At 38.0% G+C, this 12,872-nt stretch overlaps 1 protein-coding gene across 2 annotated transcripts in view; it reads left to right on the top strand.

Moving 5' to 3' along the window:
- The first annotated feature begins 5,199 nt into the window (after window positions 1-5,199).
- Window positions 5,200-12,872, top strand: part of GLP2R (glucagon like peptide 2 receptor) — a 51,600-nt gene continuing 43,927 nt past the window's right edge. The window contains exons 1-2 of one of the 2 annotated variants that reach the window (XM_086623987.1): window positions 5,200-5,384; window positions 9,576-9,645. In XM_086623987.1, coding sequence (XP_086480113.1) covers window positions 5,200-5,384; window positions 9,576-9,645 — 255 coding nt within the window. Of the gene's footprint in view, window positions 5,385-9,540; window positions 9,646-12,872 lie in introns of those variants that run through there. The other variant, XM_086623986.1, reaches the window with a different exon arrangement.

Genomic DNA, 12,872 nt, shown 5'->3' with positions numbered 1-12,872 from the left:
TGAGGTTTGGTGAGATACAGGAGAAATGGCTTTTTTGAGCAATTAGTAGAACTGGTGATAATAGAGATTTTTAACTAGTTGGACAACTTTCAGGAAAGTCATTCAGAAGAAAGGAGATACTCTAGCAGGTTCTCAGAGTTCATAGACAGCAAAGTTTGGGGACTGCTCTCAGGACTACAGGGAGCTGAGATGACAGTAATCTTCAAATGTGTAAAAGTTTACTGCAAAGAGGAAGGAATCATTTGTTCTCTGTTGCAGGTGGATATCCTAAAAGAAATGCTGTAAAATATTACACCAGCTGTGGCTTTAGATTAGATATGAAGAAAAGCTTTCAAACATATAATTGCTTCTGGCTGTAATATTAATAACTCCTTGAAACATTGTTCATGTTACCCATAATTGCTGTTCTTACTGCAAGATTCCTCAGTAACAATTCTATAATATAGATAGAATTACAGAGTACTTTAGCCTGTAAGACACCTTCAGAAGTCTCTGGTCTAACCTCCTCCTGCTAAACACATGATCAACACTGAATTCAGACCAGGTTCCTCAGATCGGACAAGGGACCCTCTGAAGTTTCTTCCAAAATGAATTTTCTTGGAATCTTATGATTAAATAGCACTGGATTAAGAAGTAGTATTCAGAAAATGAAAGACAATTTTGATGACTATTCTCTACCAACAATTACTCAATTACATTTTATTTCCTCTTAAAAATGCTATTTTAATTTGGCTATTGCTAATTTTATGCTTAGCATGTTGGAAATTAAAAGAATCAAGTTTTTTGGAAGAGTACATTACTTTTTTATCTTTGACAACCAACCTGATTATGAAGTTAAAAAATATAAAATTAAAATAATTAACTTAAAACTAGTAGAAACTATAAATATAAAATATGAGACAAATCATGTTAAGAAATAATTAACTGGCAATAACATTTTCCATAAAATTTTGCTGTATCTTATATTGTCAGTGTCTCCATAGGTACTGTAACAGTTTTGAAACTTGGACACTGGTATTGATTTTCAGGTGAAAGTCTATCAATGTTGCATCTTGTGGATGTAATAAATCAAGATCCTTAACTGTACCTGCTAATACGGTCACTACTGCAGAAAAGGCGTTGATCTTTAGCCCATCAAGGACAGTACTGTAGTAGCACATTTCTACTGACATAAGAATGGCTCCAATCAGAAGCAAAATGATGTACAGAAGCTCTGCTACAATAGACAGCCATAAAACCCCTGGAAAATCAAATCAATAGCACTGATATCATAAGCAGTCACTTAGTATTTTCACCATTGTAAACATTTATACTGTTTACACAACATTAAACAAAAGCTCGAAGGCTGTGAGGATGCTAGCATAACATCGATAGGAAGACTTCAAGGTCAATGGATGGCCTAAATTATAATTTCTTCTACTGATTTGGCCATTTAGTGGAAGAACACTTGCACATTCCTTCTCTACACTTAAGAAGCTTACAGTACAAGATCGAGTAGTATGGTTTTGTACTCAATAGCTACTTCAAAATTACCATGAACCAAAGTTAATATAAAAAGAAGAATTGCTATCCAGTTATCTAGTTTTGACATCACAGTTGCTGAGTCCAGAGAAAAGTGCACCAAAATGGAAGACCATGTTACCCAGCTAGCAAACTGCCAGGCCATGCACTCAGCTACGTGACCTGAGGGTCTAGTCATCAAATAAAATTTTCTCTGTAGGCTTAATTTTCCACCAGACAGGATCTTGATTGTTTGGACAGAGAAGTCTTCATGACCCCAGACATTCTCTAGGTTTCATTGAGATTCATTTCTCTGGTTATCTGCTAAATCTTATCTTTCTTGATATCTGTTAATTACATCTCATGCAAGAAGTTAATCTTCCCATTACAGTTTCTGAGCCTGTTGTTTTATGATCAGCATGTTAACATCCCACAGTCAGGAGCAGGAGGTCTTGTGCCCAGATTATAGCAAGAACTGGCCAACAATCTTCCCAAACCTTATTAAAAACAAGTAAGTGTGTTCTGAGGCACCTGGTTGTAGATTGAAATAGTGGTTTCATGTGAAGGTATACACTAACAATCCTAACTTAAAATAGAAACATTGCTAAGAGAGGTAATTGATTACTAAACACTACATATGGCAGTAAACAATGCTTATGTGGTGAATAACTCCTGCTGCAGGGTTTGACAGTGTCTCTGGGACTTCTCTGATTCAAAGGCCATTCTTGTCCCAGGCTATGTGTGGGGGTGCCTGGGCAAGGTTTATTTCTCCAGAAAACCTTTGTTTCCGTAAAAATTCTTATTTTTTTCAGGAGCTCCAAATGTTATGTTGCCCAACAGTATTGGCTGCTCCAATACTTCAAGAGCTTGCATTTTAAAATTTTTGTGAGTCATCATTACATATAAACTGAACAACTATGATAATCCCTGTTTATGATGTCTAGGGATGATAAATCCAGGAGGGATATCATGTGAGTTTTGTGCACACAGGTAGCCATATGCAAGTGCAGAACACAAGCTCATTCTTCTCCCGTGCAGGGCAGGAGTCTGTTTCCACATAGGATTTCACTACTGCAGGATAGATTGTCAGTATGGTTGTCAGGTACCTAGATCTTAGGTGTCTTGATCCGACCTGCAGGTGTCTGTGACATCTGCTGATGCTGCGCACAGTTAGTTTCAGCACTACGTCCACCAGTGTTTTCACATGTAAGGAGTTCTCAGAGCAGGGCTTATAATCCATCCCTCTTTTCTGAGGGCTGTATCTGTGTGACTAAGAACCAGACCTCATTCATATCTTCAATTATATCATTTATATCTTCAATTATTTGTGCACAGTGACAAGCTGCAATAGAGGGGAGGACTAACCTTCCAATACTGAGTTTCTTTTTCCCCAAGGGGCTGAAATTGCATATCCAAGAAAGTACTCCAGTCCTAGTATCTTGGACGTGCAACTTCAATGCCCCAGGGGAAGAAGGAAGACGTTATTTTCTGGATCAGCCGCTTGCAAAGTGGTTGATCGAACCACATCAGTGACAGGGTTTACATTGCGGAGGGGCGGGGGCACTTAATGTCATTGCAGGCATGTTTTATAGGAACATGAACCGTTCTTTGAAAGAAAGAGGGCAACTCTCTGCTTTCAGGAGAATGGAAATACCTCCTTACAGCTCTGTGTAAGGTACAGGGAAGGGATGCAGACTGCCATCAAGATTGGCTGGGTCCACAACATGTCTCCTCCAAGTCCCCTCAGCGTACTCCCTGCCCTTGTTCATGCACTGCCTGTCCTGCCCTCTCCAGGCTGCATGGTGCAAGCCACAAAATCCTGACTGTGAATATGGAGGTATGAGGAAAGAGGTGGAAAAACTTAGAAATCTTGACTTCCAGTACCTATATTCAAAGTAATTTAAAAAAATATTCGTATTCAACTAGGGTGTTTTCAAAAGACAGAGATCAATATTTTAAGTCATGTGGACTTCATTTTGAAGTTGAAAAACTAAATAAAGGACAGAAAACTGCGATATCAAAATAGGGAATATTTATATTGATAAATGTGACCAGGAAAGTTTTATTTACACAAGCAATATATGCATGTTTACCTCGATCAGCAGCTGGAGTCAGACTGATGAAGCTTCTACATTTCTCACCTAAAAAAAAAAAAAATAAAATTTAGGATTATTTTGTATTCTGTAATAATCTAAAGAAATAAATTAATGGAAAGCAGAAAATGCAAAATCTATCATAAATGTACAAATTGTGATGATCAGGAGAAACTGTTTCTGATGTATGCTTGCACACAGAGTCCCTGGTACATCATCCTACTCCTGGGACTTAGCTAGAGTATCCTTCCAGACTTTATCAAGGCCAAACCAGAGTCTGGGAGACTTAGGGAAAGGCTATGAATTCATTTCCAAAAGGTTGTAGCTGCAAAAGCCAGAATGGGAAAGCAATCAATTCCTTCGAAAGACTGGCAGCCTGTATACCATCTCTCCTGCGCAGGAAAACCAGCTCTCGTTACAGCAACAAGGCTGCTGCTCTCATAAACTTCTTCTAAGCCTGATTCCAATTTCTTTCTGTAAGCTTTGCTTTTCAAACCCATGTGACCTCCTGACCCTCACACAGATGCTGTGAACAAAGCTCTCAGAATTAATTCTGCTCTGCTCTGAATATGCAGGGTGGCTTTTTTCAGCTAACTGCATCGAGTTGGAAAACAAGAACTGTCATAGCAGATGCACAAATTAAACAACCCTGGTATCCATAGCAATCACCACTTGAAAGACGTGTTTTGAAAACGTATTTTGCTCTGATCTTCAACATTACTCCCCTTAAAATTGCATAACTTGCAAGACTTTCGGGTAGAACTGGACTTTCAGGACAGGTGACTGAAAATATTTGCATTCAATAGCACAGATGACAGTGATTTGATTTCTCTGAAGTTTTGTTCTAGTTGTTATTTTTAAACTGATCAAGACAATAAGGGGAAAAACTTGACGATCTGAATTTACAATAAATGCCTGATTTATTGAACCAGCTAAGACATTCCCTTATACATAGATTCTAAACTAACTAGAAGCTTTCTTTAATGGTAAGCTAATGTCATCCTACTGACATTTACACACGCAGAGTGAAACTCAAGTGTCACCAATCATGACTAGCAAATCTCCAAATTATGTGTCAGCAGGGTGAAAATAATCTTCTGCTGTGATTTATGAAAGGTGAGATCCCACTAAGAAAGTAGAAATACCTGTGCTTAAGAGGAAATCCATGAAAAAACTTCGATCTCAGAAATTGAATTACTCAAATAATTTCTAAAACAAAAAAATCACATTGTGCCTTTTATGTTGCCATAGGGGATCATAAGCAATCATTTAAGGCAAATATGTTCATTTTTCCCTAAGGGACTAACAAGATCAGAAAAAGAAAATACTTTCCTGTTGAGGCAACTTAACTTGCTGCTCTGGTTAGAATAATAATAATAATAAAAAAATCTTCATCTGTACTACAACCTACCACTCTAAAGTTCTTCACAGAATTTATTAGGAAATTTTTAGGAATTAATTAGATAGTACCCTCTAAGATTCCCCTTCCCAGAGAAGAGCAACTTTTTTGGGATACTTTTTCCATTAAAATACATGTATGATATTGCAGCAAAGAGGAAGTTGACATCAAATAAGCAGGAAGAACTATGATAAAATTTAAATTTCCATGGATTTACTCACCTTTTTCATTTATCATTTCTTCACAGGAATACCAAATCCCAGCATGAAACTTTCGGTCAACGAACTTGTCATCTCCTGTCTCCCAAATATACTGCACAGCATTGCTGTTGTTGCCATCAGGGTTATTAAAGCGGATGCAGTTGTCCCCTTTGCTCTCTCCTGTACAGAAAGGTTTGGCAACTTTTCTCGTCCCTTCACACCAGTAACTGCTACTGAATGCTGTAATAGAGAAGACTAAAGAGAGAAAACTGAGAGAAAATGCTGCTGAGGCTCTCTGCCGTCTGTCTGCAGCTGGGACTGAAACTGGCATCCTCCGCGACTGCACTATCAATTATTCTAGAAACAACCTTTAACAAAGCTGTGTAGATATTTGCCTAGTGAAATACCTGCTTGTATTTACCATTCCATTCTTCATTCCTCTCAGAAAATTGTACCAGCTTAGTAGTTAAGACAGAAAGCGGAGCTATGGGCATGACCATAAATCATGTGGCAGGAGAGATTAAGGATATAGAACAGTGTTGTTTGGCAGTAATGTCTTGTGAAAGAAAGATGAGGAGGTGGGAGAATAAATTATAGTTTGCCCTATGAATTACAGGAGTAAAGATACACAGAACACAGAGGCATTGGAAGTACCCCAGTACATGATTAGAAAAGTTTTATTTATGCAAACAAAATATGCTTATTTACCTTGATCAGCAGATGGAGTCAGACTGATGAAACTTCTCCATTTCTCAGGAAACAAATAAGTAAAATCTGGTTCCAAATGCTCCTGTTACACTGAATACTGACTTAATTGAATACAGTTGTGAATCTTACTATAAAGAAATTCCTAAGGAGATAAAACCAACTGTCAAGTCAGAGCATTTCACAGCATTATAGCACTTCCCAAGACCACTGGGAAGGTGACTGGATCTTTTTGAAGTTCCACCAGTGACAAATGAAAGTCACAAGTTACATGACTTTGCTATTGATGTGCTTCTGGGCACTGTCCAGTCTGCCTCTATGAACACATAATAGCAGTCTTGCCAGTTAGGTGAAAGAGTAGAAGAAAAGCTGAATTATCCTCATTTTGTCTGCCCATCTGTTCTCTCTGTCAAATATCATTTCTCTTGCCTTCATCTAAGAAAAATTTCCCATCTCGACATGTTACATATGTTCCTTTTTCTGCTGATTTGATAATGCAAGTAAATGATGAAAAAAATCAGAAAGGAGCAGGAATATTAGTAAATGATTGCTTCATTTTACAACTGTAAGGTCAAAGCACATACCCTAAGGGAGAGTGATACCACAGGACAGACACCGAAGTCACAGATGTATCCTTTAATGAAAATAATTCTGATTTTTAAGACAACTCTCTACCCAGATGTCAGGGTTGGAGAAGCATTTGCCTCGACAAATCCCAGCAAGAAACTCAAACGAAACAGGATAAATGCCTGCTTTAGACTGTTACAAAGACCTCAGCTTGAAGAGCCGGCTAGCCATCGAGTGAAAGACCAAGCAGGTATCTGGACCAAAAATGGCAGAGCAAATCTCATAATCCAAAAATCAGACTGTAAATTGAGCCAGAAGTTATTTTTTCCTACAGCTTTGTGTTACTGTATTTTCACAAGGATACAGCAGCACTCATGAACTCCACCTGAAGCCTCTGTGTATTGACATGCTGCTTCTGGGCAGCATTACCAACTGCCCAGCAAGTCTGAGAACAGGATCAGTGGGAGGGAAGGAGGGAGGGAGACAGGGAATTTCTCATAAGGATTAAACACTTATCTATTCCCAGGAGTAGTCTGCATATGGCTGTATTCAAACATATTTTGAGGCCTATGAAATCACTGTCTCAAGACAGTTGAATTCACTTGGAAATAACACTGACAGCTCTTCAAGATCTACAAACTTCACAGTTTTATGCCCATTATAAAATTTAATCAGCATAAACATCATAGCACTGTAGTCTTCGTTGTCTAAATAGACCTTGTACTAGACTATGAATCAGTCTCTGAAGACTTCAGAAAAAGCTCTCTCAATTGATATCTTCTGATTGACAACTGCAGTCTGAGATTTTTCACTGAGCCAGTTTTCTGCTTATGCATTATCGATGCTGGTGTCACAAAATTTAAATCAAGTTGCCATGTAAGAATGCTCTATATAATAGGAGAAAAGTATTGCACAAACATTTATTGGTTAGATTTGTCAACTGTGAATAAAGAAAGAAAATAAAAGAGGAGCAAATAGATTAGCTGCTCCTTCCTTCAAACAAAGCATTATATTCAGTGATTTTTGCTGGAGTAAAGTTGAGAGTGAATGAGGGTGGGTAGTTGTGGCTAGCGTTCAGCATTATGACCTTCCAGACTTAACGTCGTTCTAGTAAAACCTCTGAACATAACTCAGAAATTCAAATTTCAGCTTTGCGTTCTCTCTTTACCACCTAGTGCTGCAATTTATTGGTGTAATTACAATATGGGGATGCCTTAATGTACCTCACCTCCTGCACTGACCAAGTCCTGGGCAGTGTTAACTCTAGAGAAGGACCACAAAGCTCATTCAAGTATAAACTACAGACAATCTTTTAAAAGTGAGTAGGTAAAAGCTAACTTGTAGAAGTCAAAACTGAAAACAGAGCCTCAGCTGCTGGGTGCCAGCTACCAGTGAAGATGAGTGGACTTGCACGCTCCTGAGCAACAGTGAGGATGTACGGCAAGATGTTTTGTGGATCTCCTTATCTAGGGTCTACGCAGGCCTCAGGGTTTCTTGAGCACTAGGAAACTCCTTATGGTGATCTCAGAACAGATCCAATGCCAGGGCACTATTCGTCTCCTGGTTTTAACCTGCTACAGAGCTGATCTTTATCATATGGCCATTAGGAAATGTGATTTTATCCCTTGTAGCAACACACAGATGAGCAGTTGCTACAGGGGCTTTGAAGTGCCCCTCACTGGTCCCCGGAGTTGCCCTTAGCTGTGGCAGGAAGGAATGTGTGTACTGACACACGCACCCAGGAGGCACAGTAGTGCAGAGCAGCCCTTACTGCCAGGCCTCTAGAGTGAGCTGGATGTATTTCCACCCTGAGATACTTGTCCCAGAGCACTTCCATACCCCATGTCCCCGCACTCTTTTTTAACACATCTAGACTTTATGGAAAGATGAGACATGGGTATGCATAATGCCCTTTCACCTCCTGGATTCCTCCACAAGAAAGTTTTGGCATGTGTGTAGAGAGAGACTCAGGTCACACTGCTAGCCAGGTTGATGGGATGTGCTGCAGGGTGCATCTGCCACACAGTTTGGGTTTAGCCTATGTCTGGCATCAAAAACTGCGTGCTGCTTGCCTCCACCGTCCTAGTGTTGCACCCCTACCTGTTTTCCAGCTTAGCTGCTCCCAACACCCATGAGTTCTGGGAAGGGCATGAGCCGTCCTCCCATATAAACAGCTGCAAGTTTAATTTCTCTTGGAAATGGAGGAGGCAACATCTTCTTGTCTCTACATATTGCCACTATGACAATTGTTATTGCCAATATGACAATTGTTAGCTAGACACTAAAATTATTGTATTATAAATTGGTTTATTCCCTGAGCCTGTATAACACACAGATTTATCAATGTTTTCAGGCTTTTCTCTGCAACTAGAAAAGTTGCAAACCATTTTTTGAAAATTAAAGCTGAAATTCATTGACCATTTCTCCAACCTCACAGCTGAAGCTGTGAATAAACCACTGAATGTCATAAAAATTGTAGTAAAACTTTAGCTGCTGGTAACATCATTTTTTTGTACATCTAGATTCTCCCTAATCCTACACTGACTGTGCATATGACAGAAAATGATCAGAAAGGATAAAAACAGCTATTACTGAGCTGCTGCCTAACAGCCAACTAGATTCAGCAAGCTTCCTACACAAAGTTATTCTGTGTTCTAAGGCATCTTTTAATGGTTTTATGAGGTGTGTATAAATATATACATGTATTTATGGAGCTGGACTGCATTCTTGCAAAACCACTGGCAAAATTCCCATGTAGTTTCAAGGGAACAGGATCAGCCCTTTAATGTTTTAATAGTTTTCTGACTTCTTATTGGCTAAAGGACAAGCTACAGTAAGCAGACTTTCTGTGAAGTTTAGAGTAAATTGTCTCTGCCCTTAATCAGAAAAAAAAGAAACGTAGTTAGAGTCTAGCAAGCCTAGACACTTTAGTAGACTTCCTTACTTATTTGTAAGAAGACTCGTTAACAGTCGCACTCATAAAAGAAGATATTTTTACCTTTTTTCACAGGACAGGGTGATATAGTTGTTCTATAGAAGACTGAAATAGCAGCATATTGGGGGCAAAGTTATTAGCATGGGCATGGTGACACTTTTGAGTCTCTGTTCCAGCATGACACTCTGGTCCAGAATGTCTCCTGCACCTGCAAGTTCTGTAATGATATTGTTTCTAGTGAAACAGGTAAGTTAATTCAATAATTAATAATGGACAGTATAAGAGTATATTCCTATCACATAACATTTTAACCTTCACGAACAGCATGTTTTTTAAAAAAATAGTTCTAACAAAATGATTTATGTTTATTAAAAATTAATCATGAGAAATGTTGACTGAGAAACTGTAGAGTTTTGTATTACATTTTTTTTCTATTAATGATCATTCATCCAGTGAATAAAATGTGTTTGCATCCATTTATACAATCTCTTTTCATGCTAATATTCACCAATATTGAATTATATTTATTTTTCAATTTTCCTACCAGATATCAATACTATTGTGAATCGTGTTTATTTTCTACTGTCTCCCCTGTTCTAAAAGCAGCTTTGCCTTGTTTCTAGCACCGTCTTTTAACCGTTGACTTGTTAGACGAGTGAGCATTGAATCTCAAATTTGTGAAATCTGGTGTTAATGGTTTCATGCTACACCTCAGCTTCTTACAGAAGGCTAATAAAACTGTACGTGATTTCTACTTTTATTTCTTGTAGAGATCTGCTAAACTACTCACTTCTTTTTTTTCTAAATCTATAAAAAAAATCGGAAAGCTTACTTCTTTGTCTATTTTGTCTTGTAATTTGGAAGATTTTTAGGTATTTAATGACAAAATATTTTAGAGCATTTCACTTCAAGGAAATTTTCATGTGTGCTTTTAATCATTATTAATTTATTAATATCAACCTGGATTTCAATAAATTTTTTTAAATTACTCAGATGTAATAAATTTCAATTCATCTGAATAAAATTCATATATAGATTTAGGGTACATGTCTATGAAATAAATGTGCATGAAAATAAGTGTAGTTGACAGGCTTACTTTAAACAGAAAGTAATAAAGTATTTCTATCCACTTGTCCTCCATTTAGTTGTTGGGTTAGTAAAGAAGTGGGTTTGCATGTGTATATGCTGTAGAGGCTGTACTTGTGTTCCTAACTTTTTTATGAAGAAAAAGTTACCAGGAGACACATATTCTGGAGGGTTTTTTTAATAGTAAATATTCCTAATGCTTTTGTATAATTCAAATCTATAGGGTTTTTTCACATAAATGAATATAGAATTGAAACAACTCTTGGGTTTATGAGACACTTTAAATCTGTAGGACGCTTTGACCAAAGTACTGATTCCATAATGTTAACAGAAAATCTCCCAATTATTTCCTTGAGATCAAAACTTTTCAAGACTATAAAATTGCAGTGAATTATTTTGTCATAGTTATTCCTGTAACTTGTTTAAAGAAATATATTTCTTTATATTTTATTTAATAAGAAAGAAAAATGTAAAGCAATAACAATCACAAATCACTATTATCCACGTTTTCTAGCAAACATCTACATAGATATGAAAAATATCAATCAGAGTAAACCAGGGTCATGAATGAAAGAATAAGTACATAGTTAATCTCTTATTTCTAGTTTATATCTAAATTGAAGGTTTTTTTTCTGTCTAAAATAACACAGTCTGAATAAACAGAAATATTTCATTTCACCGTTAGCTTAGTATAAGAAATTAAAAGGGTGAAATCCTGATTGTACTGTGGTCAGTTACGAAAAAAAAAATACGTTTAAACCAATCTGTTTGCAAATTTGGAGGTTTATTATTATAATCCACTTCATAAGCAAGAGTTTCAGGCAGTGTTATCTGCTGCATCCAACACATTTTTAAACAGTGGTGTCATCTTGGTGCAGCCTGTGGGCTCTGAGCAAATCAAATGAATTGAAAGACTTTTTCAGGGAAGTTTGATTAAAATTCAGTATGGGTGAATTTTGGTGCAGTCAGGGTGTCGCTCACAGGCTGAGCAGTTCAGTTGCTGCCAGTGAAACTTCAGATAGACTGAAGTGAAGAAATGTCCAGTGTAGGGCAAAAGGTTGTGCATTTTCAGAGCTTCTGTCTTGGACATTGGCGTTTTGTTTCTTCTGAGTCGGAAGTCCTACTTAAATGCTAGTGGCTGAACACCAAATGAAACATAAAACTGAGGTCAAAAGCCATGCTGAGCTGCATGTTGCCACTGCTTGAAGTCATGGTAGATTTACCTGAAAGTGGTGTTGCTACCACTGAGCATGCATTGTATCTGAATTTTGATAGCACTGAGTAGCCCTTGGATCATAATAAAACCTCACTGGGATCTGTAATCACAGACTCATGTCAGATGCAGAAAGCAATTTGTCAGTTCTTCTCAGAACTTACCCACAGGACTGAGCCTTCTTCCACATGTGGCAAAAGGATGAAAAGCCACCGCGATCTCAGCAGTGATTGCTGTGCTTCTCACATTGACCCAGACTGCAGACCCTCCTTCTTCTGAGAGAGCCTGTGCTGCTCTATGAAGAATAATAGTGACATGGATACAAGGTCTCTTTGATCCTTTTCACTTAGATATAGGACATCAAGGTATCTCACCTCTTTAAATTCCCCTTCCCTCTTAAGGCTAGTGCCTTATTTCCAGTCCACACAGTTTGCCTTCTCACCAGGCAGTGAATAGTTCTCTAGTACACTGAATGCAGAAGAGCCTTAACAGGATGTCCCACTGCAGAAAACACTGAAGTCTTCTGTCTGGGGCAACTGCATCAAGCCCTTTCAAGCCAAGAAGGGCTTTCTCATTCCAAGGCACTGCCAACATTCTTCAACCTTTTTTCACATGTATGTCCTTATAGATTTTCCCCAGAGTGGAGACCACTGCAGACTGAATAGTCATGTACGAACAGCAAGCTTGCTTCTTAGCTACTTCTAGCAATCCCTGTCAGTTCACAAGTTGCTGCCATTCAAGTCACCATGGTTTGCTTTGTTTATAATTTCTTTGATAAGACAAATCTATGGGGATTTCTTAGTCTTTTAGTTTAAAGATTAAGACCACTCCAGCACTTTCCTTACAACTTGCAGATTTGTCACCATCTCTTTTGAGGTATGACCATCAGAGTTAGTCGTATTATCCAGACAGACTTGCACCAGGGACAAATACTGCTCATTAATACTGTCTTATACTCCTTTTCAACATCCTCCTGTATATGTACAACTACAGAAATGTCAAGTCTCCTGTAATGCAACATTGTCTACAGGGGGCTCATGTCACTTCATTTCTGTGACTAAATATAAATTCTAGAAAAGTCCTGGCATACATCCTCCAGCTGTGGCTTCTAGGAGTAAAATGTTGCGTTAAGTCTATCACAGTGCATGTTCTACAGATGGGTTAATGTTTCTCT

The sequence above is a fragment of the Tauraco erythrolophus genome, chromosome 20 (genome assembly GCF_009769465.1).
Source record: "Tauraco erythrolophus isolate bTauEry1 chromosome 20, bTauEry1.pri, whole genome shotgun sequence".
Classification (NCBI taxonomy): Eukaryota; Metazoa; Chordata; class Aves; order Musophagiformes; family Musophagidae; genus Tauraco; species Tauraco erythrolophus.
The sequence above is the reverse complement of the archived record's forward strand: the minus strand, read 5'-3'. Positions and strand labels throughout refer to the sequence as shown.